The 26,166-nt window shown below is 42.8% G+C and overlaps 1 protein-coding gene across 20 annotated transcripts in view; it reads left to right on the plus strand.

Moving 5' to 3' along the window:
* kst (spectrin beta chain, non-erythrocytic 5 kst) overlaps nt 1-26,166 on the plus strand; it is a 281,464-nt gene that overhangs the window by 131,281 nt on the left and 124,017 nt on the right. For all 20 annotated transcript variants that reach the window (XR_011716398.1, XM_071691174.1, XM_071691185.1 and 17 more), the window contains exons 4-12: nt 10,848-10,964; nt 12,704-12,812; nt 15,762-15,926; nt 16,045-16,157; nt 18,469-18,656; nt 21,375-21,600; nt 23,564-23,695; nt 25,031-25,252; nt 25,438-25,824. Coding sequence is in view for 19 of the 20 variants with exons in the window: in XM_071691174.1 (XP_071547275.1) it covers nt 10,848-10,964; nt 12,704-12,812; nt 15,762-15,926; nt 16,045-16,157; nt 18,469-18,656; nt 21,375-21,600; nt 23,564-23,695; nt 25,031-25,252; nt 25,438-25,824 (1,659 nt within the window). In the remaining variant the exon portion in view is untranslated. The remainder of the gene's footprint in view (nt 1-10,847; nt 10,965-12,703; nt 12,813-15,761; nt 15,927-16,044; nt 16,158-18,468; nt 18,657-21,374; nt 21,601-23,563; nt 23,696-25,030; nt 25,253-25,437; nt 25,825-26,166) is intronic.

Here is a 26,166-nt window from a genome sequence, read left to right on the forward strand (position 1 = left end):
AGGGAAGGTGGCTGTCAGAGCATGAAGATAGGATGCAGGAAATAAGGGATGATTGACCACCAGTGGCTAAGTCCTCGGCGCCTGCAGTAGGATGTCATTTCACATCCGTGGACTGCTATGACGCTGGTCTCATGAACACTGTAGCTGTCGCGTCACGGTGTTGGTGTGAGGGGCGGCAGTGGGTGCCATCGTGCACTCCCTCACCCAGCACCTGCAACTGTTGTGAACACCGAGTTCGCTGCTGTTCCTTCGATGGAAAGGATAGAAAAACTTTGTAAACCCAGGGTGGAAACCAGAGCCTCCCCGTGTTGGGAAGGATGTGTTAGGAACGGGAGGGGAGGTCAAGGTTTTTGTATGGGCTTGTAGGGTGAGTGGCAGAATGTTGTGTTGCTAAGGTGTTGCTGGAGAGGACGTGCTCAGCACACTGTGCAAGTAAGTGTTGGAGAGGTTGCCTTCTGGTGTGTGTGTGTGTGTGTGTGTGTGTGTGTGTGTGTGCGCGCATCATGGCAGTTTGTGGTTGAAGTGCCCTGGCTGCCACCCACCACTGGGAAGGAAATTCCTACACCTTTATCTCGAGGGCCACTCTAAGCCATATCATAAGGCACCATTTTTCACTCGATGTAATATACAGCGGTCGTGGTGAGGCATCACGGGACTGGTCAGGCTTGGGGGAGTGGGACATGGAGACAAGCCGAGATCCACTCATCCCGCCTCACAGAAACTGTAGCATCGCACCGAGGGCCAAGTGGGACCGTTAGTCCTGAAGAAATTGCAGGTTGTCAGATGTCACCCTTGAACACCACTTGGAGAGTCGTGCAGATCAAGGCTTTGGGTAATTCTGAGTTTCACGTGATGCGGGAGGTTGTTGATGACCCCCCAGGTACTGGATCCTCGGATTGGGAGGATTGTGTTTGTTGATGTGACGCCGGAGTTTGTGTCGTAAGAACGCGGCCGACTGTATTAGTAGTTTTCTGTTGTCATGCTCACTTAGAGAGAGAGAGAGAGAGAGAGAGAGAGAGAGAGAGAGAGAGAGAGAGAGAGAGAGAGAGAGAGAGAGAGAGAGAGCTGTTGCCAAGGCGTTAGAAGTAAGAGATGTTGGGGGGGCCCCAACTGTGGCAGACGTGCGACCCTCTGTCAACCTTCACTCATGACTCCTCTCCAGGCGGGCTCCACGCCGGGGAAAACCTCTGGATGCGGTGCTGGAAGCTCATGACCGCCCCTGACACCGTCGTGCAGTTATAACCTCCGCCAGTGTAGCAGACTTGAAGGTTTAGCCTTTCACATTATTTTTTCTGAAGACATGTTTATTGTGGCGCGGGTCTACGTCAGGGTTGGGACGGGTGTGATGTCTGTGGTCGCAATAGTGACACAAGAAGCTGTCGGTATAGCTCATGAGGCAGGAGGTATTCCCTGCGTGTACCATGTAGTAGTGACGGCAGTGTCTATGTGGGAACTGGCCGGAACTCCTGCTTGAGGGGTTGTTAGCTTCGACCGTGTGGGTTATTGGCTGGCCACTCCCTGATAGGTGGTTCTGTTGTGTCTGGTCCGGTATACCTCGTTAGTCTCAGCAGTCCTATGGTTCTTAGTCTCATGAACTGTTTCTGTTCTTGTTCGAACCAGAGGCAGTCGTGTTGGTTGGTGAGGCGGTGTTGGTCAGGTGGATGTGCATCTTTACCTGGGATGTCGTCAGATACCAAGTGTTTAATCCATTGTCTAAGACGGTATGAACACTGAGCACGACGGCACGATCCTGGCGTACGTCAAAGGCAAGACCATGGTACTTAACGGGTCGAACCGTCGTGCTCAAGGGTCGAACCGTCGTGCTCAAGGGTCGAACCGTCGTGCTCAAGGATCGAATCTTCGTGCTCAAGGATCGAACCGTCTTGCTCAAGGATCGAACCGTCTTGCTCAAGGATCTGCCAATTGTGCTCAAGGATCGAACCGTCGTGCTCAAGGATCTGCCAATTGTGCTCAAGGATCGAACCGTTGTGTGAAAGGGTTAATTTTTCCATAAACATGATTTGTCTTAAAATTGTTCGGGCAAATTAGTTGTACAGTGGGAGGCAGGAGTGCGGATCTTCCGACCAGTAATGCCACACACCTGAGGTGATATGCCGGGGGTGAGTAGGGTGTGTTCTGAGGAGTCTGTAGTTATTATTATGACCCGGTGAGGTGTAGAGTCTGGTGAGGTATACTGTGGCTACACCAGACGAACAGCCTCAATATACTCGGACGTAGGAAGGAGTGGTGGCTCCTACTTATTGTTCATCTGAGGGGCGGCACTTGTGCATATGTTTTACATCTGTGCATCGGATTCTTGTTGTTGGCTTAGTGTGCATCTGACGTAGCGAGTATTCATGTTCCCAGGGTTGGAAGCCCTCCCTCCCCTGCCCCCAGGTTCCCACGGAGGGGCCGGCTAGGGGAGGCAGGAACCTGGCTCATGTGCACCCGGCTATATCAGCGGTGGTGGTGGGTGCCTGCTGCACCTACAGCAGCCGCCACAGTGGACGCTACCAAGGTCATGACCCATCGTCCACTGCAGGTCATGGAGTGAATGTGAATCTATGGTGACGCTGTGTCGGCACGGACGGTGGCAGGAGCCGCCTGTGTGGTGCACCACCATCAGACATTACCAATCAGGAAGTATTGCGACCCAAGGACCACGGCCTCCGGCAGTAGGGAAGGATCTAGGGGGAATGGCTCTACCTCCCCTGGCAGTCTACTATTGCTGTTGTTACGTTGTCTGCGACGCCCCACAAGCCTCCGACAGGGACATGGGGACCATATATTACTCCCCGGCAGAGGGATACTCGTGGGGGTCATGTTACTCTCCCGGCAGGAGACATGAGGCCCCTTGCTCCAGATGGGTAGCTCCTCCTCCGTCAGGACAGTGCCACTCATTGTTCAGTGTGGGAGAAGGTACCGGCTACTGACGGCGTATCAGTGGGTGATGTCAGCCACGGGAGATAAGAGCGGCAGGCTGAGTGACCCGTTGTCGGGTGTTGATGCTCGCCTGATGGATCAGTCTGCTGCACTCACCTGGTGTGGGGGGTGTAGGAGGGGACCACCCCAGCCTCCAGGGGAGCGTCATGATTAGCAGCACCAGCAGCAGTGTCCTGTGGCCCTGGTGCCTGACGCTGGCTGATACGAAGGAAGCCTCCATGTGTGTCCGAGGTCACCGTGTATGTTGTTATGCTGGGGGGCAGGATCGGCATGTTGCCGACGACATTAGCGAGTGTTTCCGTTCGCGGATTTCACTTTTCACTCGATTTCCCGACGGCAGCTGGTTCGCCGCATTGTTCCCTTGTGTCTGACCGGAAATGTCTGAAAAAGAATGAACACATCTCTGGCGGCATTCGTGAATTTCGCCACCAGATATGACTGTCGCCGGTGGAGAGCTAGAGGAGCGTGTATCATGCAGGATTAGATAAGAGGGAAGGTTGGGTGGGTAGTTGTGAGGTAGTCCATGGCAAGAGGCCAGCCATGCTGTGTGCTAGACAGGCATCATGTAGAACCTACAGCATTAGGCCAGCCTGGCCCTCCCATCACTTCACGTCTGTGAGGATCATGTTTGCCAGGATTGTGATCATGTAATTTCAGTGCTGTAGATCTGTGTGCCTGCCTCTCCTGTGTTGACCTGAAGGTTCTCTGACGTGGGTGGTAGTACAGATGAGTCCTCGACTGATGGCACCCAGGACCTGTTGCTGTAGGATGCTGCTGGCAGTCTCTGTCGGGTGATTTGTAGAGGGTCGGCACCAGCCCACCTGGACACTGGGCGGCTGGCTCTGGTCTGGCCATTGGGTCCTCCTCCCTACGTCCTGGGTTTCCGCCATGTGTGTGTGTGTGTGTGTGTGTGTGTGTGTGTGTGTGTGTGTGTGTGTGTGCCACGACCAACACCGTACAACACAAAAATCTTCCCTAAACTTATTGAATGGCGGCTTTTGGTCCTGAGACAAGGCCAGCAGGTGACACATAGCAATGATGTAACGCCACAGAAGGGGAAGTAGAAGTAACCATGACATGAGTTGACTCTGGTTCATAATTTTTTTTAATGTTCAGCTGCTTTGCATATTATTGCTTTCAACTGTCGACTGGTTTGTGGCGTCATTGTCTTATATATTCACAAAAAATGCTTTTTGAATAAAAAAGCTATTTAGCCTCGTAACCTCTCTCTCTCTCTCTCTCTCTCTCTCTCTCTCTCTCTCTCTCTCTCTCTCTCTCTCTCTCTCTCTCTCTCTCTCTCTCTCTCTCTCTCCAAAGAGTAAGAGTATAATGATGAGGGTAACTTGAGAGCGTTACGTCAGCCAAGAAGGATGTATTCAGGCGTCATCCTAACTGATGTATACATTGGTCGTAGCTGACCCAGGTAGGGGGTCAGGATGTCAGTATCATCGGTCTTCACGCCGGCCAACCTCCGACTGTATGTTAATGGTAATCTGGTGGGAGGTTGTGGTGATAGTCCTGTTCACCCGAGGGGAAACCTGGGTCTTCGTGCTAGGCCGAAGGTCACGGGCCATTTGCACCCGGTACGTGACTCCCGTGCTGCCACCACACCGCTGCCATCCGCACGATGCACCACAGGTCCAACTTGAAGGGGGCGCGGTTTTGCACTCCAACACCATCACTTAGTGGGGTTTCTTCACAAGCTTTAGCGATTAACGTTGTCTAATACTACCCGTCTAGGTTGTTTCCCTGAAAGCCAGTTGCTCAACAGAATAAGTGAGAATAATTTGCACTAAATGTGTGTAATAAGAGATGGATGGTCATGGTATCTCTCTGCCTGGGGAAGAATTGGTGTTCCGGATGAGCCCAGATGCTATGGGGTAGAAGTCAATAAAACTGGTGGTTGTGGGAGAGGTATATTGGAGAGTAGAGTCGCGCAAGGGAGAGGAGTTGTAGATCCACTGAAAACGTAGGTGAATGGAAAAGAAAACGCAGTGTGCTAAGGGTTGTATGAGGGGGGGGGGGGCTACTCGTTCAGACTTGTGCAACTTGATGTTTCATTTTAACTCGGTGATTGAAATGTTTTCTATCCGTCATCCACACCCTGGAATTAGGAGTAGAATTTATGATTTAGATGATGATGAGGTAAAGAGAATGTTTCATATAATTTTAATGTTCCTGTTATTCTAGCTGCACACATATTGGGTGAGGAAGGGATGCTGCTGAGACTATAGTGTGTGTGGATGATTAGGGTGAGGAAGGGATGCTGCTGAGGCTATAGTGTGTGTGGATGATTAGGGTGAGGAAGGGATGCTGCTGAGGCTATAGTGTGTGTGGATGATTAGGGTGAGGAAGGGATGCTGCTGAGGCTATAGTGTGTGTGGATGATTAGGGTGAGGGAGAGTTTTATGTGGGAGTTCCTGGTGAGGATAGGGTTGATAGTGAGTGCTGGGTGGGGGGGAAGGCCTTGGCACTATCTTGGCAGTGAGCTATGGGTTGAGGTGATACTGGTGGAGGGTAGGACCTGATAGCAAGACACCCCACACCCCCACAGGTACTGGTCATGGTGATGTAAGCTTGGTAACGCTGGTGGTAGCCACGCTGTAGAATGAGGTTGTTGGTGGCTCGGCTTCTAGCTTTTACAACAGGTGTTATAAAGTTGGATGTGTCTGACGAGTTGTAGGTCTCGCGCGTGAGGTCAAGCACCCAGGTCAGCCGGCATACGTGTTCGTGACCAGTTGACTCCTATATAAACAATTAACATAGAGAACTGAGGATGTTACATGTACCGATACCTAGTTTTGAAAGCTGGCCATTTTGATAACCTACAGGTCCACGATTTCCAAATTACATTGATTGAAACCCCCGGCTTCTGTTAAGAGAAGGGAGGAGTCGGAAGAGAGGATAATCTGTTGTCTGGTTGGGCGAGGCAAGATCATCCAGGGTGTCGGCAGTCTGGCTGACGACACCTTAGGCGTTCCCGGTTCACGGTACACTTGGTGAGCCGATGGACTGGTGATGGTTACCAGTACGTTACTGTGACGTGGTGAGAGCAGTACGCAGGTACTGCATGGCAATATGTGTAGTCGCAGATCGCGTGCTACGACACCTTGACTCTGCTGTTGAACACTGCTCGCTCACGCTGGGTCCTCGTCAGCACATGGCTTGGCCGGGGTGCGAGTCGGGGGCATGAGTCCATGGGTGGCCCTAGTGGGTTGGAGCTGGGTCGGGGCTAACAACCCCCCCACCTCCTCCCTCCCAGCACGGTGACACTGCATAATGTGCTCGCACTCTCGAAGCTCATCTGGGTACAGAATATTAGGTCTAGTTAGTTGAAAACATTACTTCCTGGACTTAGTTATGAGGGACTAGAGAAGTCGTGGTCCTGGCAGCTGCATGCACTTTAGGGATAAGTAGTGAGTTGTGTGATAAGGGTATTAATTGAGTGAAATTGCTCAACTTCATTAAAATAAAGCTTGTCGGTAACTTGTGGATAAATAACCTCCTGTGTCGACCAGGCTGGAAGGAAGCGAAGCCACACCCCACTCCGCTGCAGTGGCCACGCCCTCCTCTTTATACTGAGGACGGGCTGATTCCTGTCAGATAAGTTGGCCTGTGGTAACTCAACCTAGGTCTTAAGAGAGGATGGAGTAAGGGTGAGGTCTGGTACCGTGAGTGGTGGTGGGTTAAGCGGGTCATGATCAAAGCGGCGGCCGTTATGGCATCCGTGTCCTCCCCTCCCGCCAGAACATTTGGCGGGAAAAAATTGGCGGGAACTTAGGATGGCTGTTTACTGGTCATGTAAACTGTGGCACTGGACCCGGCTAGTGGTGTGACCTTAGTTACATTACCAACATTGGTGGACTTTACTTCTTCAACTATGTGGACGGGATATATCGATCGTTGATGTCACTTTCTTCAAGTCGTCCCATGCCGAATGATTAGGACTTTGAGAAAGAAAAAAGAAGTAATAGACTTTATATCCATTAGTGGGGAGTTATACATTGATACTAGATTGATAAATTATCGATAACTTTTTTTTTTTTTTTTGCAAGTTTACCGTTGAGATATAATACCCGCTGGCTAAGTAAGGCTCTGCTGTGTAACCCGGAAATTCTTCACGGCGGGTGAATTTTTCCGGATTATACATATACATACGCAAGTATATTCATACAGACATATACATGTACACATGTACATATTCATACTTGCTGCCTTCATCCATTCTCGTCGCCACCCCGCCACACTTGAAATGGCATCGGGTTTAGGGGAGAAAAAATACTTCCCGCGTATTCCTTGCGTGTCGTAGAGGGCGACTAAAAGGGAAGGGAGCGGGGGTTGGAAATCCTCCCCTCTCGTTTTTTTTTTTTTTTCTAATTTTCCAAAAGAAGGAACAGAGAAGGGGGCCAGGTGAGAATATTCCCTCAAAGGCCCAGTCCTCTGTTCTTAACGCTACCTCGCTAACAAGGGAAATGGAGAATAGTATGAAAGAAATATATATATATATATATATATATATATATATATATATATATATATATATATATATATATATATATATATATATATATATTATTTATTATACTTTGTCGCTGTCTCCCGCGTTTGCGAGGTAGCGCAAGAAAACAGACGAAAGAAATGCCCCCCCCCCCCATACACATGTATATACATACGTCCACACACGCAAATATACATACCTACACAGCTTTCCATGGTTTACCCCAGACGCTTCACATGCCTTGATTCAATCCACTGACAGCACGTCAACCCTGGTATACCACATCGCTCCAATTCACTCTATTCCTTGCCCTCCTTTCACCCTCCTGCATGTTCAGGCCCCGATCACACAAAATCTTTTTCACTCCATCTTTCCACCTCCAATTTGGTCTCCCTCTTCTCGTTCCCTCCACCTCCGACACATATATCCTCTTGGTCAATCTTTCCTCACTCATTCTCTCCATGTGCCCAAACCACTTCAAAACACCCTCTTCTGCTCTCTCAACCACGCTCTTTTTATTTCCACACATCTCTCTTACCCTTACGTTACTCACTCGATCAAACCACCTCACACCACACATTGTCCTCAAACATCTCATTTCCAGCACATCCAGTAAATGCAAGAGTTTTGGAAAGAGGGGCAAGTATGAAGTCTGTTGGGGATGAGAGAGCTTGGGAAGTGAGTCAGTTGTTGTTCGCTGATGATACAGCGCTGGTGGCTGATTCATGTGAGAAACTGCAGAAGCTGGTGACTGAGTTTGGTAAAGTGTGTGGAAGAAGAAAGTTAAGAGTAAATGTGAATAAGAGCAAGGTTATTAGGTACAGTAGGGTTGAGGGTCAAGTCAATTGGGAGGTGAGTTTGAATGGAGAAAAACTGGAGGAAGTGAAGTGTTTTAGATATCTGGGAGTGGATCTGGCAGCGGATGGAACCATGGAAGCGGAAGTGGATCATAGGGTGGGGGAGGGGGCGAAAATTCTGGGGGCCTTGAAGAATGTGTGGAAGTCGAGAACATTATCTCGGAAAGCAAAAATGGGTATGTTTGAAGGAATAGTGGTTCCAACAATGTTGTATGGTTGCGAGGCGTGGGCTATGGATAGAGTTGTGCGCAGGAGGATATATATATATATATATATATATATATATATATATATATATATATATATATATATATACCTCGCAAACGCGGGAGACAGCGACAAAGCAAAAAAAAAAAAATATATATATATATATATATATATATATATATATATATATATATATATATATATATGTGTGTGTGTGTGTGTATGTGTGTGTACATTTTCAGAGACTGGTTGTTTCATAAAAAAAAGATAGTTGGCAGTTGACATGCATTAGAGAACGTGGACCCATGGCCCTCCTGGAGTCTTAATTATGGAACACGACAGTACTGAACAAGAACTCTCAGGGTCCTTGGGCCCACCTATCGCCCTGTGTGTCTTTGCAGTGTACATACTGTGCGTTTTATTCTTGCCTCCAACAACTACCGCGAGCCATGTACCCATCATCCATGGTATCATTAAGAATCTTTGTCTGTGAAGACATATACAAATAGAGATTAAATAATAAAAGATATTAGATATGACCCATTGGTGTCATGGTCTGACCTGACCTGACTTAACATACCTTTCAGTCGCACCAACGTATTTTAAGGGTTATATCGTTTGCTCAGGGGTTTAAGTGGACGAACTAGAGACATGTTAGGGTGGTGTGGGTGGCCCAGTGCAAGGAGGAAGGTATAGTGGAGTGAAAATGGTCCTAATGGAGTATTACGTGAGGCCCCTCACACTCCACCTTGGTCAGTGTTGGGTGGGTGGCCAGTGCCAGAGACCAGTGGTTGGCTGCTGACTAGTGCCTGAGACCAGTGGTGGGCTGCTGGCCAGTACTTGTGAAGTAGACAAAGCCCTGGTGTTGCTGGTTATTTATCTGTTTCAACCACAGCTGGTTTCATCTGGCTTTAGACGCTCTTGATTGTCCTCTGGACACACGCTGATATTTTTTCATTTTACATCCATTGCCTTTTTCACTGTGTGATGGCACAGGGATCCTAACATTGCTGTGTGATGGCAAAGGGACTCTCGTATGACAGTGGTAAACAGGAACCCTCACATTACAGTGTGATGGTATGTGGACCCTCACATTACTTTGTACTGGGAGAGGGACCTTCAGATTACTGTTCTGGGACGGACTAAGACGTTTGCCTCTGCCAAGTGCAGCTACCGCCACAGAACTGGTTCTTCTGGTCACCAGGGTAGAAAGAGGACTTATGACATCAGAGGTTGAAGGGTTAAGGTATAGTGTTTCTACATGTATACGTTTGTTATTTCGAATCTTTTGTAACATGTCGTTGAACAGGCATCTTTACCAATTTCTCAATTTTTTTACTTTTGTTTTGCAGGGTTAAGGAAATAATACAAATCTGTCACTACATTCTGTATTAACTGAGCATATGACTGAGAAATGTGTCAGAGCCAGTAACATACTTCTGTAACTCGTGATATATCTTGGTGTCCCCTGGTGCCATCTGCCTTACCCAGCACCTGTCCCTGCTTCTTTTTCTCCTAGCACCATCATTCTGTCTCAGCCAGCACTTGCCTGTATCATGGAACTGTTTGTCGTACCCAATACCTGTCCCTGTGTTTCCTGGTGCCACCTGCTATGCCCACCTCCTGCCTCTTTGTCTATTGGTGCCTTCTGCTTTGCCCAGCACCTTTCTTTATGCCTTCTGGTGCCATCTACTATACTCAACACCCTCCTCTGTGTGTCCTGGCACCGTCTGCCTTACCCACCACCTTCCTCTGTGTCTTCTGATGCTGTCTGCCTTTACCAACACCTGCCTTCATGTCTCTTGGCATGGTTTACTGTGCCTAACACTTTCCTTTTGTGTTTCCTTGCACCATCTGCCTCACCCAAAACTTGCCTAAGTGTCTCCTATCACTATTTGCCTTACCCAACACCTGCCTCATGTTTCCTGATACCATCTGCCTTACCCAGCACCTTCCTTAGTATTGATTGGTTCCATTTGCCTTACACCTGGCTCTGTGTATTCTAGTACTGTCTTCCTTGCCCCACACCTGCCTTCTTGTCTTCTGGCACCATCTACCTTACTCAGTACCTGCCCCTTTTTCTCTCCTTCCTCCTGTTCCCCAGGCTGGCCATTTTCCACGCCTTTCCACATTCTAGCTAGTATCCCAGCTTTCCCACAGTCTGGCTAGTAACACCAGCCTTGCCTTCCCACAATCAGGCAAGTATTCCGTATCCCCTGCCTGCCCCCGGCAGTCCCTAGTCAGTTCTGATATAATGTATTTTTGCTGTGAAACAACTGCCGTACCTTTCTTCATGTTAGAATGACTGTGTCCTGAAGATGACTGACTGTCCTCTCCTACAGGTGCGCCTTGAGAGTATTGGTGCTGAAGACATTGTGGATGGCAACCCCCGCCTCATCCTTGGTCTCATTTGGACTATCATTCTACGGTTCCAGATCCAAGAGATTGAGATTGATGTGGTAAGGATGATGTCTTGTAATAGAAATAACCATATGACATTAGTGAGATGGGCTTGAATAAAACTAACAGGAAAAATGTTATGATAAGTATGGGTTTTGGCTGCTGAAAGGAAGGCTTTGAGTAGGGAATGACATGATTAGTGAGGCCTTGCTTGTGAGGATCATGAAGGAGGCTACAGTGATATTGGTACAGTTGTTTCTTTACCTGGGGGTGTACACATTGTGGCCTTACCATCATGAGATGTATACTTTGTGGCCCTGCCATCACTAGGGATATACACAATGTGGTCATGTCATCACCTGGCAGATGTACTCATTTTGGCTTTACCAACACTGTGATGTGCACATTGTGGCCCTGCCATCCTAGGGGTTCTTGCACATCATAGCCATACCATGAATAGGATGTACACATTGTGCCCTTCACACATTATGCCCTTGCCATCACTTGGGTAGTAACGTTATGGCCCTGCTATCGTAGGTAGGTATAAACCACTCGTGTGCATTATTACAAAGCACAAACACTTCAAAATTAGCACTGAAGGTTATTTACTTGTTAGACGAGTCTTATCAAATGAATATCTGTATTTTTAGTTATGAAAAAGAAACAGTTCCCATTGTTATAATTAAAGTTTACTTAGTCACATAGTTGCAGTCCAGACCTGTAAGACAGGTATTTATTGCTTGGAAAAGTGTCACTGGTTATGAAGTAATGGAGTTTACTTCTTGTACCGCTGCAAATATTGACCTAATGATCTAGCAGTGTCAGATATATGATGAGAGCTCTTGATTTAAAGTGTAATCTTGAACTTCTCCCTTATCCAGATAAATATGATGTACATCAGTTTAGCATGCCATGAAAAGCATATATATTCTTGAATTTTCCTTTTTGTAATATGTGTTAATCATATATCATTTTGTTAAAATAAGGATGGACATACTTGTGTCTGCACAAATAAGCTGATATGCCCATGTTACCTTCTTAGTCCTATCTGCATTTGGTGGCAACAACAGCCACATTCATATGTTTCAAGGTGCCATTATGAGCACTTGATAAGACATAGTGAATTAATTTAACAATTCTAAGTACAACTGTATCTGCTTTGAAATATATAAAATCCTGTGCTTGAAATTCTCAAGACCTGGAAAGATTACAGAACTTAGCCCAGCTCTTAAATGAAAAAGAATGATTAATGAATCTAAAGCCAAGAAGAGTCCCATTAAAGTATATTTAAAGTGGTTATGTTAAATAGCATTCAGACATCATTTTGCTTATGTGGGATGAATCTATGAAAGAATGCATCTGCTGTTGCTCCTGATTGTCTTCTTTTTTTTCTTTCCTCTTTTTCCCTCTGCAACCTCCTTTTCCTTTCACGTCATCTTTTCTTTTCATCCGTCCCATACTCTGGCTTCTCACTTCATCTTTTCTTACCCTCCACTTCATATTTTCCCTCCACTGTATCATCTTTCTTCCCCTCATCGACTCCTTCCTTTCTCCTCATTATGTGGAAAAACTCATCCTTTCCATCTCTGTCCTGTCTGTCTTTAACTTTTCTTGTCTTTTCTTCAGGCCATATTGCTGATGAAGATTCTGCTTAGTCAGTTACTTGTCATATCATCTTATTTTGGGGCTATTGATATAGTACAGCCTTCTGTATTTGCCTTTATAGTATCTGAATGAGTATCTGTTGTTTAATGTTATGTATGTATTGTTTTAGAAATGTTTGTGCTTTTTATTCAAGGATGAAGAAAATGAGAGTAGTGAGAAGAAGTCAGCCAAAGATGCTTTATTGCTTTGGTGCCAGAGAAAGACAGCTGGATACAGAGGAGTCAGCATTGAAGATTTTTCACGTAAGTGTGTAAAAGTTATGTCTGTCTATCCCTCCACCCACTTTACACATGCACATACATTTTGAGTGATGTAATCTGGAGGTACAATTTTTAAACAAGGTAAGAAACTTAGAAACAAGGAAGAATTTGGGAGGGTCTTTTTTAGAAATGCTGATAAAACAAGGAGGAAGAGTGAGAGAGAGAGAGAGAGAGAGAGAGAATACAGTCAGAAAAAGAAAAATAGGGAGACATCAAATGAGTCAAGAAGTTAATGCAGTCTCACAAGTATCACAAAAGGGTTAGGAATGTTCAGTGTTGGAAATAGCACACTGAAAGTAATGTAATGGTGTACAGATGCAGATGGACTTTGATCATATTTACTTAGCGTTTAAGCCTCAAATGCTTTCACTTGATTGGTTGGTTTGATTTTTCAGTATTCATTGTTTACAACTCCTTATTACTTCATCAGAATTTCTTCAGGTTTGATTTTTTTATTCCAATATGAACCATTATATTCCCTGGGGATAGGGGAGAAAGAATACTTCCCACGTATTCCCTGCATGTCGTAGAAGGCGACTAAAAGGGAAGGGAGCGGGGGGCTGGAAATCCTCCCCTCTCGTTTTTTTTTTTTTTTTTTTTTTTTTTTTTTTTTTTTTTTCCAAAAGAAGGAACAGAGAAGAGGTCCAGGTGAGGATATTCCCTCAAAGGCCCAGTCCTCTGTTCTTAATGCTACCTCGCTATCGCGGGAAATAGCGAATAGTATGAAAAAAAAAAAAATGAACCATTATCTACAATGAAATGGTAACAAAGTAAAATTTTGATTGTAGTCATTGATTTTTTTTTCTAAACAAAGTATCATCAATATTTGCACGAAGGATCCAGTTAGTATCGTCACCTGCTTGCTTGTCTTCATACTTCGTACTTCTAACTGTGTTTCAATCCATTAAAGCAACTTGTAACCAGATAAACTCCTTACTCTCCTCAGTGCTTTCCAACCCACTGTCTACCAGTTTCATGCATCGTATTTGCTAAGGTAATTTGAGCAGTGTAGCTGTGAATATTGAAGAGCTTGAATTCAAAGATTGAATTAGAGAACATGCACCTGATATTGTTGGAGTATTTGAGATGGAATTACAGGGATATGATCTCACATTTTCTGTCCTGAAAAATGCATAATGAATAGGACGGAAAGAGAAGTCAGAGGAGGAGAAGGAGGATTTGTCCTGTTACCCCTTAAACAGTGCTGTTTCTTCCGTGGTTTATTCCCCTCGGTGAAAAAATTTGAAAATTCTATTTACTTTACAGAATGTATGTATTATAATTCATTAAAGAAAATTCCCACCAACTTGTATACTTTACTCTATATTATGTGAGAGGGTACTGAATGGCTGGAGAAGGGACTATCCCAACAGCATCGATACTTCTTATCCACGTAAGTTTGTGATGATTATGGTTTCTCACTCATGACTATTCTTTATACAGCTAATCACATCATGCCATTTATAATTATTTCTCCTTGTATTCTGTTGTGTGAGCAAGAGAAATTTGTTGGGAATCTTTGGCTCAATATTCACCTTCCCCTCATATTTTGGTGTGAAGGCAACAACCTTCACTCTTCCTTTGCAAATGACCCTGAGGTATTTACGGCCATTGCATGTGTAATAGGTCGACCCTCGGCCAATCTACAACAACCTCCTAGATGATGATATCAACTTTCCTCCTATCTGCTAATTGAACCTCGCATTTCTCTAGGATCTTTTGCACAATTGGACGTAATATACGGTTTTCTCTGCTGTCACAACCCTTGGAGGTTATTTTCTGACTAATCTCTTTTTTGTGATGCCTCAAAGACAATGAGACTCTTCTTACTCAGATCTTACAATAGCCCTTTTCAGAGCTATGATTTTGTTTATGAGAATGTTGAATCTAACTTGGACCCTCTAAAGAGTAGTTACATTGCCATAATGGAAGGGAGTTTTCCTGTTTTTTAGACTGAACAACATCTCCCCTGATCCTTGCCGGTTTGATCAGTTGGCAGTTCTTCTCTAACATTCCTCCATGAATCATGCCCTTACTGAAAGCTTATATGATTACCAGAGCTCATTGAAGAATTTCCATGCAAAAGACTTAAGCAGTCTGTACCACAGCAAGAGCATAAATGACAGACTGTGGTTCTTTCCCTTTGCTGTTGTTCAGAAGATACTTAGCACTAGATCTTTTAGAGCTTTTTTTTTTAATGAGATTTATATCTATCAGAGGCAGGGGTGCTCTATCAAGGCAGCCCTTACAGTGGCCAGTTACTTAGTTCTTGAAGAGAGTAAGACATGTACGAGTAGGAAGACAGGAGGTTGAGTGATTCAAGGTGGCAGGTTTGCAGCAAGGATGTGTGATATCTATACAGCTACTTAATTTGTTCATGGATAGGATGGCTAGGGAGGTGAATACAAGGGTCTTGGAGAGAGGATTGGGGGAGGGGGCCTGGGAGATGAGTCAGCACTGGTGATAGATTCAAGTGGAAAACTGCAGAAATTGGTTTCTGAGTTTGGGAGAGTATATTAAGGGAGGTAGTTGAAAGTAAATGTGAATAAAAGCAAGGTTATTAGGTTTAGCAGTTAAAAGAGACAAGTCATGTAGAGCGTAAGTTTGACTGGAAAGAACATAGAGGAATTGGGATGTTGTAGGCACGTGGGAATGGATATGGCAGCAAAACAGTGGGAGCTGAAGTGAGCCTTAGGGAGGTTTAGGGAATTAAGGTCATGAGTACATCGAAGTAGTCCCAACAGTGATGCATGGTTGAGAGGTATGGGCTCTAGATAAGCAAGTATGGAGGAGGAATGTGTTGGAAATGAAATGCTTGAGAATAAGATATTGGCTGCAGTTTGAAACACCCTTAGGTATTCAGGCATAAGTTTTCACTAAGCTTGAGGCTTGTTGATAATTTTTTTCTGAAAGTTTTGTTTTGTTTATCAGGATCATGGAGGGATGGCTTGGGTTTTAATGCCCTCATTCATGCTCATCGGCCAGATATAATTGACTACAACTCCCTCATCCAAAAGAATCACATATATAATCTCAACAATGCCTTCGAGGTAGCGCAAAATGAGTTGGGCATCGCCAGGATTCTTGATGCTGAAGGTATAGTTGCATCATACTTTTTCATGGGATATTGTAATGAAATGCTGTATATCTGAATCTATATGATAATATGTAGAATACCATTGTTATGATTAGTGATACTCTGTTTATATCTCAGATGTGGACACCAGCAAGCCAGATGAAAAATCTATCATAACCTATGTTGCCTCTTACTATCACACCTTTGCTCGCATGAAGAATGAGTTGAAAGGGTCAAAGAGAATCGCTAATGTAAGTAAACATATATATATATATATATATATATATATATATATATATATATATATATATATATATATATATATAACCATGAGGAAAATGAAACACAGTAGGTTCCCAAGTGCACTTTCATGTAGTGATCACATTGTCAGGGGAGATACAAGAATGAGATAGGAGACATAAAACAGTCAGTTGATATACAAGGAAGAGACAAGCTAAATCACAATTGGTAAACAAGTGTTACTGTGTGGTGGTGTTCAGGTCTGGCATCATGCCTGTTATAAGATTTTATGACAGGCATGATGCCAGATCCGAACTCCACCTTCCGATAATGCTTGTTTACCAGTGGTGCTTTAGCTACATCTCTTCCTTGTATATCAACTGAATATTTGACATCTATCTCATTCTTGTCTCTCCTGACAATGTGATCATTACAGGAAAGTGCACTTGTGGACTTATCGTGTTTCATTTCCTTGTTTTTTTGTTTTGTTTTTATGACTATTATTATTACTATTTTTTGTTATTATTTATGATAACCTTAGGACCTCTTTTTTGGAGTTCCTGCAGCATTGAGGTTTTGTTACAATCAGGAGTATGGAGAAGACAGACTCCTTTGGAGCAAAAAGTTTCTTTATGAGACTATTGTTTTTTAGCAGCTGATGATGATACAGCCTTGCCAAAGATGAGTTTTTACTGTTGGTGTAACCACAAAATGGCAGAGGCCAGCAACGCATGCTCTATATGTGCATTTCATATGACATCTAGAGAATTGATGTGAGCAAATGCAGCCTTCCTTCGTCTGTTCCTGGTGCTACTTTGCTTGTGTGGGAAAGTGTAGACGAGTATGAAAGATATGTTAGAAATGAAATGTTTGAGGACAATATGTGGTGTGAGGTGGTTTGATCAAGAAAGTATTGAAAGAGAAAGAGAGATCTGTGGTAATAAAAAGAGTGTGGTTGGGAGAGCAGAAGATGTGATGAAATGGTTTGGACATACGGAGAGAATGAGTGAGTAAAGGTTGACAAAGAGGATATATGTCAGGTTGAGGGAACAGGGAGAAGTGGGAGATCGAATTGGAGGTGGAAGGATGGCGTGAAAAAGATTTTGAGTGGTCGGGCCCTGGACATACCAGAGAGTGAGAGGCATGCAAGGAGTAGAGTGAATTGGAACGATGTTTTATACCGGGGTCAACGTGCTGTCAATGGACTGAACCAGGGTATGTGAAGCTTTCGGGATAAACCATGGAATTGTCTGTAGGGCCTGGATGTGGATAGGGAGCTTTGGTTTTGGTGCATTACACATGACAGCTAGAGACTGAGTGTGAATGAATGTGGACTTTTTTGTATGTTTTCCTGGCACTACCTTGCTGAAGCAGGGGGTAATGATACTGTTTTTTGTGGGGTGAGGTGATGCTGGGAATGGATTAAGGCAAGCAAGTATGAATATGTACATGTGTATATATGTAATGTCTGTGTATCTGTATATGTATGTATTTGTTGATATATGTGTGTGTATGGGTGTTTGAGTATATATGTATGTATATGAGTGGATGGGGCATTCTTCGTCTGTTTCCTGGCATACCTCATTGAAGTGGGAAATGGCGATGAAACCCCTCACACCACATATTCTCCCTAAACATTTCATTTCCAACAGATCCACCATCCTCTGTACGCCCCTATTCTCTCCTCCGACCCCTACCCCACCCTTTGACTCATTTCCATGATTCCAACCACTGCTAAGTCCACTACCAGATATCTAAAACACTTCACTTCCTCAATTTTTCTCCATTCAAACTTACATCCCAATTAACTTGTCCCTCACCCCTACTGAACCTAATAACGTTGCTCTTATTCACATTTCTCTCAACTTTCTTCTTTCACACACGAACTCTGCCTGCTTGTTGTTACACCATAAGTGAAAAGTCATCATCACCAATGCTGTATTGTTGTCACTGAATGAAAGTAAGTACTGTTTCATCAAGAAAATTCATGATCCAAAGGAGTCCGTCATTTTCGTGCTTCTGATTGTTGTGCAGTTTGCAAGAAGCAGAAATACCTTCAAGTGGTCCTGAGGTGTTTTTATATACAGAGGGTTTTTGTATATTGTAGTTTTATAAAAGAGATTTTTATAGATAAACTAATTTGTTTGGTAAATGGTTTTACTTTGATTTTCCCTGTGCTGACTTCAGCTGTGTAAGAAATGAAGTCATTATAGAATTTTATTTTTTGTGTTTTGAGTGAATAAACCCTAAATTTAACTCTTAGTAACTGCTTTTAAATTTGTAGCATGTCTTGTAAACTTTTGACAAACATGTTTTTTGCAGATAATGCATCAGATGAAAGATGTAGATGACTGCAAATCTAAATACGAGAGGATCACCACGACTCTCCTTGAGTGGATCATAAAAAAAATCATTGAGCTTGACAGCCGAAAGTTTCCCAACTCTCTAGATGGGATTCAAAAATTATTACTTCATTTCAAGAAATATAGAACAGAGGAAAAACCACCTAAGTTAGTAGAACATTTGTTAATGACTTTTTTGTTGTAAATTAAGATAGTTATTATTTTTAAAAAGAATATACTGTAATTTGATTTTGATTATGCGACACCAGCTGCCCTTCTCTGGGGCACCTGCAGCTTCAAAGTTGGGCTTCAGTTAAAAGAGGGGAAATGATGGACTCATTGGAGTGAAAAGTTCTCTTATGAGACTAGATTCCTTTTTAACACTGATGACATTACTGCCTCGCTGTTGATGACTTTTCACTAATAATGTAACCTTATGTAGGTTGGGGTCTGGTAATACCTATGTATATGTAGGGCCAGGTTGGGGATAGAGGGCTTTGGTTTTGCTCTAGTGTGCTTGACAGCTAGAGAGTGGATTTGAGAGTGAAGCCATTTGTAGTCTGTTCCTGGTGTGACCATGCTAACATGGGAGAATGGTGAACAGGTATGAAGTGTCCCTGGGGATAGGCATGAAAGAATACTGAACATGGTAAGGTGGGGGGGTTGGAAACCCTTGCTTCCTTTTACTAAAAGTTCTAGAAGTTAGAACAAAAGCCAAATCGAGGAATGCTCACCCTTCTTGAAGGCTTGCGTTTGAGTTTGTGGATATGCGTGTATGTAACCTGGATAAGAAGGGAGAGAGAGGTTACATGTTTGAGGAAAGGAACTTGGATGTTCTTGCCATGAGCAGAACAAAGTTCATGGGTAAGGGTGAAAAATAGTTTGGGAATATCTTAGGGGTAAAGTCGAGAGCTAATGAAAGGGTGACACTTCTGCTGAAGGAGGATTTATGGGGATGTGTGAAATAGTGTAAGGAAGTGAGCCTCTAACTGATGAGTGAAAATTAAAATGGAATATAAGAGGTGTGTGATTGTTTATGCTTATGCATGCAGAAATGAGAAGCCTGAGGGAGAGGCAAGTGTTTTGGGAGCTGGTGAGTGAGTGTTTCAGTAATTTTGATGCAAGGGTTTGTGTGTAAATGAATGGTGATTGGAAAGTAAGAGTGGATGATATGGCAATTAAGGGTACAATTGGTGGGTGTGAGTTAACTAGTGTTCTGAATAAAAGTTGTGAACCCTTGTGTGCCAAAAATGGACTGGTGATTGGAAATGCCTGGTTTCAGAAGAGGGACATATGTAAGCTTTTTTTTTTTTCTACACAACCTGGTCCAGTCCATTGACAGCATGCTGACACTTGTAATATACCTCCCTGGCCAGTGACTGCCTGCCAGCTACTTCCTCCAGGTTCTCTCCATTCAAATCCATACTCCAATCATTCGATCTCTCATCTGCTGAACCCAATACCCTTGTTTTTATTTGCGTTTACTCTCAACTTCCTCCTTTCACATACACTCCAAAACTGAGCAACATCTGCAGTTTCTCACGTAAATCTGCCACCAGCATTATGTCATCAGTAAGCAACAGCAGACTTGCCTACTAGGCCCTTGCTTCCTAGACAGACTACAGACCTGCTCTGCAGTCCAAAACCTTTGCATTCACCTTCCTTGCCACTCTATCCATAAACAATTGATTAGATAAAGTTATTGGACAAAAACTGATACAATGTTACATCATTTTTATGGTACAACAGTATATCAGCTCATGCTCAGTAAGGTTCATGAACATAGTCAAAAGATTGTCGCAACCACCCAGTATGGGTGTTAATTGTTAAAGTGGTCACAGTAATACAGAGTGCACAAGACAAGATACATCAGCACTTGAGAAAGAGAATGTATAAAACAAGGATTTCACATAGGATTAAGGATATATTTATTTTATTTATTTTGCTTTGTCGCTGTCTCCCACGTTAGCGAGGTAGCGTAAGGAAACAGACGAAAAAACGGCCCAACCCACCCACATACACATGTATATACATACACGTCCACACACACAGATATACATACCTATACATCTCAATGTACACATATATATACACACATACATATACATATATACACATGTACATAATTCATACTGTCTGCCTTTATTTATCCCCATCGCCACCTCGCCACACATGGAATAACAACCCCCTCCCCCCTCATGTGTGCGAGGTAGCGCTAGGAAAAGACAACAAAGGCCCCATTCGTTCACACTCAGTCTCTAGCTGTCATGTAATAATGCACGGAAACCACAGCTCCCTTTCCACATCCAGGCCCCACAGAACTTTCCATGGTTTACCCCAGACGCTTCACATGCCCTAGGATAATTATTGTTAAAGTGGTCAGTTGTAATGACAGCATATCCCCCCCTGCCGCAATCCTTCTTGGAACCACTTGTCTTCCTCTTTTTCCCTTTGCACACATGCCATGTCCCCTCAGTATATATATAATGTTGTATTTTTGAAAGGCTTTATGGATTATTTTGAAGATATGTCTAGAGAAGACATAGTATTGGGTTGATTGGAGAATTGCAGTATGTTTTACTGTACAATAATATCTTACTGTGTATCTTCTGGATTGAAAGGTGTGTTTGGCACTGGTGCATTTGACTTCTTACCTCTCATATCTAAAAGTCATTGGAGTATTGTGAAGGTCAGATAGTTTTCTTTTGTGTAGTTTTCTTAGAAAGAAACTGGAAGAGTTTTTAAAAAACCTTATAAGTGATTGATTACTTAGGTGGAGAGGGACAAGTCTCCTTTATTACTATATAGGTAGATAAAATTGATAGTTGCATTCATTTTTGGTTAGGGAATTGCAAATAAGATATTAGACTGTTAATTATTTTTCAGATACAAAGAAAGAAGTGAAATAGAAGCTCTCTTCTTCTCAATTAATGCTAGCCTTAAAGCGCTAAATCAGCCTGCATACATACCTAAAGATGGGCAATTGATCCATGACATTGAGCGTGAATGGAACAACTTGGAAAAGGCTGAGCATCGCCGGGAAGTGGCCCTGAGGGATGAACTACTGAGGCAGGAGAGACTTGAACAACTTGCCTATAAGTTTGATAAAAAGGTGCAGCAATGTAATTAATGTACATTTATTGAAGTGTCCCATAAGAATGAATATATGGTGAATGTTTTTCTTGTGTAGTAGGTTGATATTTCTTTAAGTATCATTATTTTCCTATTTTTTCAATGCTGTTCAAGAATTTTTCTTTTAGACACCATTTTTAATTGTGAATTATCAAAATTCATCTGGTTATTTTTAATTGAAATTGATTTAGTGAAATTTTATCAGTCTGATTAGGAATTCCTGGATGTGAATGGACACCAGGCAGTAACACCCAAGGTTTTTGGTGCATGTCAAACATAACCCATTTCCACTCTTAGTATTTTGCCTTTCACCAGCTACATCTTGAACTGTATTTCAAGAGTTTGGTCTGATGTATTTGCACATATTTGCATCAAAGATGGTGATATTTCATCAGGACCATGAACCTTGTATGGGTAAAGACCTTTTAGTATTGTTAATGTTTTTTCTGATATCTCGGTGTTAACCTCTTGCTACTAAAAATCACTTCTTTTTAGTAAAGATGAAGATTTTTTTTCTATGAAAATGTCTGGTGTGATCATAAATCCCCAGTTTTTCCAGCTGGTTCATCTATATTTGTAATTATCAAACAGAATATTTTCATATGTGTTGTCACACTCTTTTTTTTTTTTTTCCCCCCCGCTGTCTCCCGCGTTTGCGAGGTAGCGCAAGGAAACAGACGAAAGAAATGGCCCAATGCACCCCCATACACATGTATATACATACGTCCACGCACGCAAATATACATACCTACACAGCTTTCCATGGTTTACCCCAGACGCTTCACATGCCCTGATTCAATCCACTGACAGCACGTCAACCCCGGTATACCACATTGATCCAATTCACTCTATTCCTTGCCCTCCTTTCACCCTCCTGCATGTTCAGGCCCCGATCACACAAAATCTTTTTCACTCCATCTTTCCACCTCCAATTTGGTCTCCCACTTCTCCTCGTTCCCTCCACCTCCGACACATATATCCTCTTGGTCAATCTTTCCTCACTCATTCTCTCCATGTGCCCAAACCATTTCAAAACACCCTCTTCTGCTCTCTCAACCATGCTCTTTTTATTTCCACACATCTCTCTTACCCTTACGTTACTTACTCGATCAAACCACCTCACACCACACATTGTCCTCAAACATCTCATTTCCAGCACATCCATCCTCCTGCGCACAACTCTATCCATAGCCCACGCCTCGCAACCATACAACATTGTTGGAACCACTATTCCTTCAAACATACCCATTTTTGCTTTCCGAGGTAATGTTCTCGACTTCCACACATTCTTCAAGGCTCCCAGGATTTTCGCCCCCTCCCCCACCCTATGATCCACTTCCGCTTCCATGGTTCCATCCGCTGCCAGATCCACTCCCAGATATCTAAAACACTTTACTTCCTCCAGTTTTTCTCCATTCAAACTTACCTCCCAATTGACTTGACCCTCAACCCTACTTATTCATATTTACTCTTAACTTTCCTCTTTCACACACTTTACCAAACTCAGTCACCAGCTTCTGCAGTTTCTCACAAGAATCAGCCACCAGCACTGTATCATCATCGAACAACAACTGACTCACTTCCCAAGCTCTCTCATCCCCAACAGACTTCATACTTGCCCCTCTTTCCAAAACTCTTATTCCTGTGAAATTATTCATTCAGCCAGCAGTTTGGTGGATGAGCAAAGACTATAGTCCTGATTGCAAGAAACATGAAAAAGAGATTTTGATTGATACAATGTATTTTGTTTATTTTTTGGCTTATCACTGTAAATCCACATTAGGCAGTTATTGAAACGTAGTTTTGCTCATATATGAAAAGAATGTTCTGTTTGTAGAGAACAACTTTATTATAGCAAAATATTGTCATAGGTTTACCAACCCTGCTATGTGAAATCATTTTCTCTGTTTTCATCATTAATTTTTTTCCCCATTTTTCTCCAGAGTGTTCTTCGTAAGGGGTATCTAGAGGAAATGATTCAGGTGCTGAGTGATCCACGCTATGGTAGCAACTTAGCACAAGTGGAAGCTACAATAAAAAAACACGAGGCCATTAGTGCTGATATCCTAGCTCGAGTATGTTGTTTTGTAATTTTTTGAGAAATTATGCTCTTGCCAGACTTCAAAAGCACTGTCATTTTCCTTTTAAAAATGGGTACATGGAGCGTTATGGGTTGTCCAGTGTACAAAATTTTGGTTTTAGATAATTAGAATATTGTACATTTTATATTAAATTTGAATTACAGAATTTTGCATGATATAGCATGCTTGAAAGTCAGCCTTGTGGGATTATTACAGAAGCTAGGGATCTTTTTCAGATGCAGATCACTGATAAAGTTTTAAAAGTGGTTGTGTGTGTAAATGGAATGTATTAAAGTATGTGTGCCATTAACAATGATCATGGTTGGATAGAGCATTGTGATTGCTACTGAAAATAAAGTTCTGTAAATATATTTCTCTCTCCCTCTCTCAAATTATATATTAGAGCAAGACAAATGTATAAGTTAAAAGGGAGGAGGATGAGGGGTTTTCTGTAAAGGGGGGACATCATTGAAGATGTGTGTTGTCACTGTGGTGTTTCATCTGTTTATAAACAAGAAGGTGAGAAAGAGTAAATACAAGGTTCTTAGAGTGAAGGTAAGCCAATGGAATATTAGGGTAGGGGTACATGGGAGTTGCTGCTTGCAGATGACAGCCCTAATGGCACACATATGAAATATACTCCAGAAACTGGTGGTCGATTTAGGAGTGTGTGTTAAAGGAGAAAGTTGAATGAATGTGAACAAAAGTAAGTTCGGAAGATCCAGCATGGAGATAAAACATGATAGTTTCAGAGTAAGTCTGAATGGAAAGGACCTGAAGGAAGTCGAGTACTTTGGAGTGGATGTAGCAGTGGAGACTGAAATGGGTCTGGATAGGAAAGTGGGCTAAGGTCCTGGTTTATTGAGGAATGTATTGGAGGAGAGGTTATTTTTTTTTTTAGGGCAAAGATGGGTATATTTGAGGGTGTAGTTGTTCCTGTGGTGTTGTATGGATGAGAGTCATGGGCCATAGATGCAAAAGAATAGAAGAGGTTGGATGTGTTGCAAATGAAATGCCTGAATACAGAAAGTTTTATTAGGAGAGTTGATCATGTAAAGAATGACAGTATAAGAAAGGGATGTGGTAGTAAGTGAAGTATGGATGACAGAGCTGGACAGGCCTTTCTGAAACAGTGCTTTGTACTTGACAGCCAGAGATTGAATTTGTGTGAATGAGGTCATTTCTTTGCGTGTTCCTGGTGCCACCTTTCTAACATGGGAAATGGCATACATATAAAGAGAAAAATTTGATAGAGAGAGAGAGAGGGAGACAAACTGAGAGATAGATCTGATGTCTTTTGATGATCTAAGTATGTTTACCATTCAACAGCAAGAGAGGTTTGAAGATTTAACGAAGATGGCTGATGAATTAGATGTTGAAAATTATCATGGGAAAGTAGCTATTCGTAAGAAAGAAAAAGATATCTTAAAAATGTGGACTGAGCTCTTGGATCTTCTAAACAAACACAAACTTCATCTTCAAAACTGCTGTATTCTAGTTGCTGTTATGAGGGAAGTGGACACCATTACAGCATCCATTAAAGAATTGGAAGTGAGTTGATTGCCTTTTTTAACTCAGAATTTTCTTGATTGATGTTTTATGCTTGAATCAGTCCAATATCAGTAATATGTTTTAATAATGTCGCAGTGATCTTGTTCCACTATAGCATTGCTATCATGTTTAGATTGTCATCCAAAAATCTACAGCCGATTATATGAATTAATATTTTTTCCAAGGCAAACTTTTGTTCTGAGGATGTTGGTCGACACTTGCTTGCAGTAGAGGATCTGCTCCAAAAGCATTCCTTAATGGAGTCTCAGGTACATTCAATGGGCGAGACAATTAAGCGATTGAACAAGCAGGGTGAGGCCTCAATTAACTCCTTACATAAAGATGCCCCACTACTTCAAAAAAGACTACAAGAGCTTAATCAAGGACACCAAGCACTTTTAAAGAAGGCAGCAGAACGACGCTTGAAGCTGGAAGAAGCCCGAGATCTGTTCCAGTTTGAAGTTGATATGGAAGAAGAGGAAGCTTGGGTCATTGAGAAGCAGAGGATTTGTCAAGCAGGGGTAACAGCAAAAGATATTAGAGCTGTACTTTCTCTCCAGCAAAAACATAAGGTATGAAGGTTTGAATTATGCATTTAATATGATATGTTGGATTTACTAGTCATAATAATGAGTAGACTTTTCGAATTTACATTGAATTAGTCATGGTTCATGAACTTCTTTTATTGATACTTTTGCTGCCCTCCTTTGAATGCTAGAGTGTACATAAAAGTAAAGCGATGTAGATAAATGAGAGCTGTTTTATCATTTGTATGTCTCGAATTTTGGAAAATCCCTCCAAAGTATATGTAGAAATTAATTATGGTAAATTTGGTACTCTTTTTCTTTGTCAGAGAAAATAATTGCATTTATATGAAAATATAGTTTCTCTTGCCGTAGGAGCAGTCATCAGAC

Source organism: Panulirus ornatus, chromosome 50, assembly GCF_036320965.1.
Source record: "Panulirus ornatus isolate Po-2019 chromosome 50, ASM3632096v1, whole genome shotgun sequence".
Taxonomy (NCBI): Eukaryota; Metazoa; Arthropoda; class Malacostraca; order Decapoda; family Palinuridae; genus Panulirus; species Panulirus ornatus.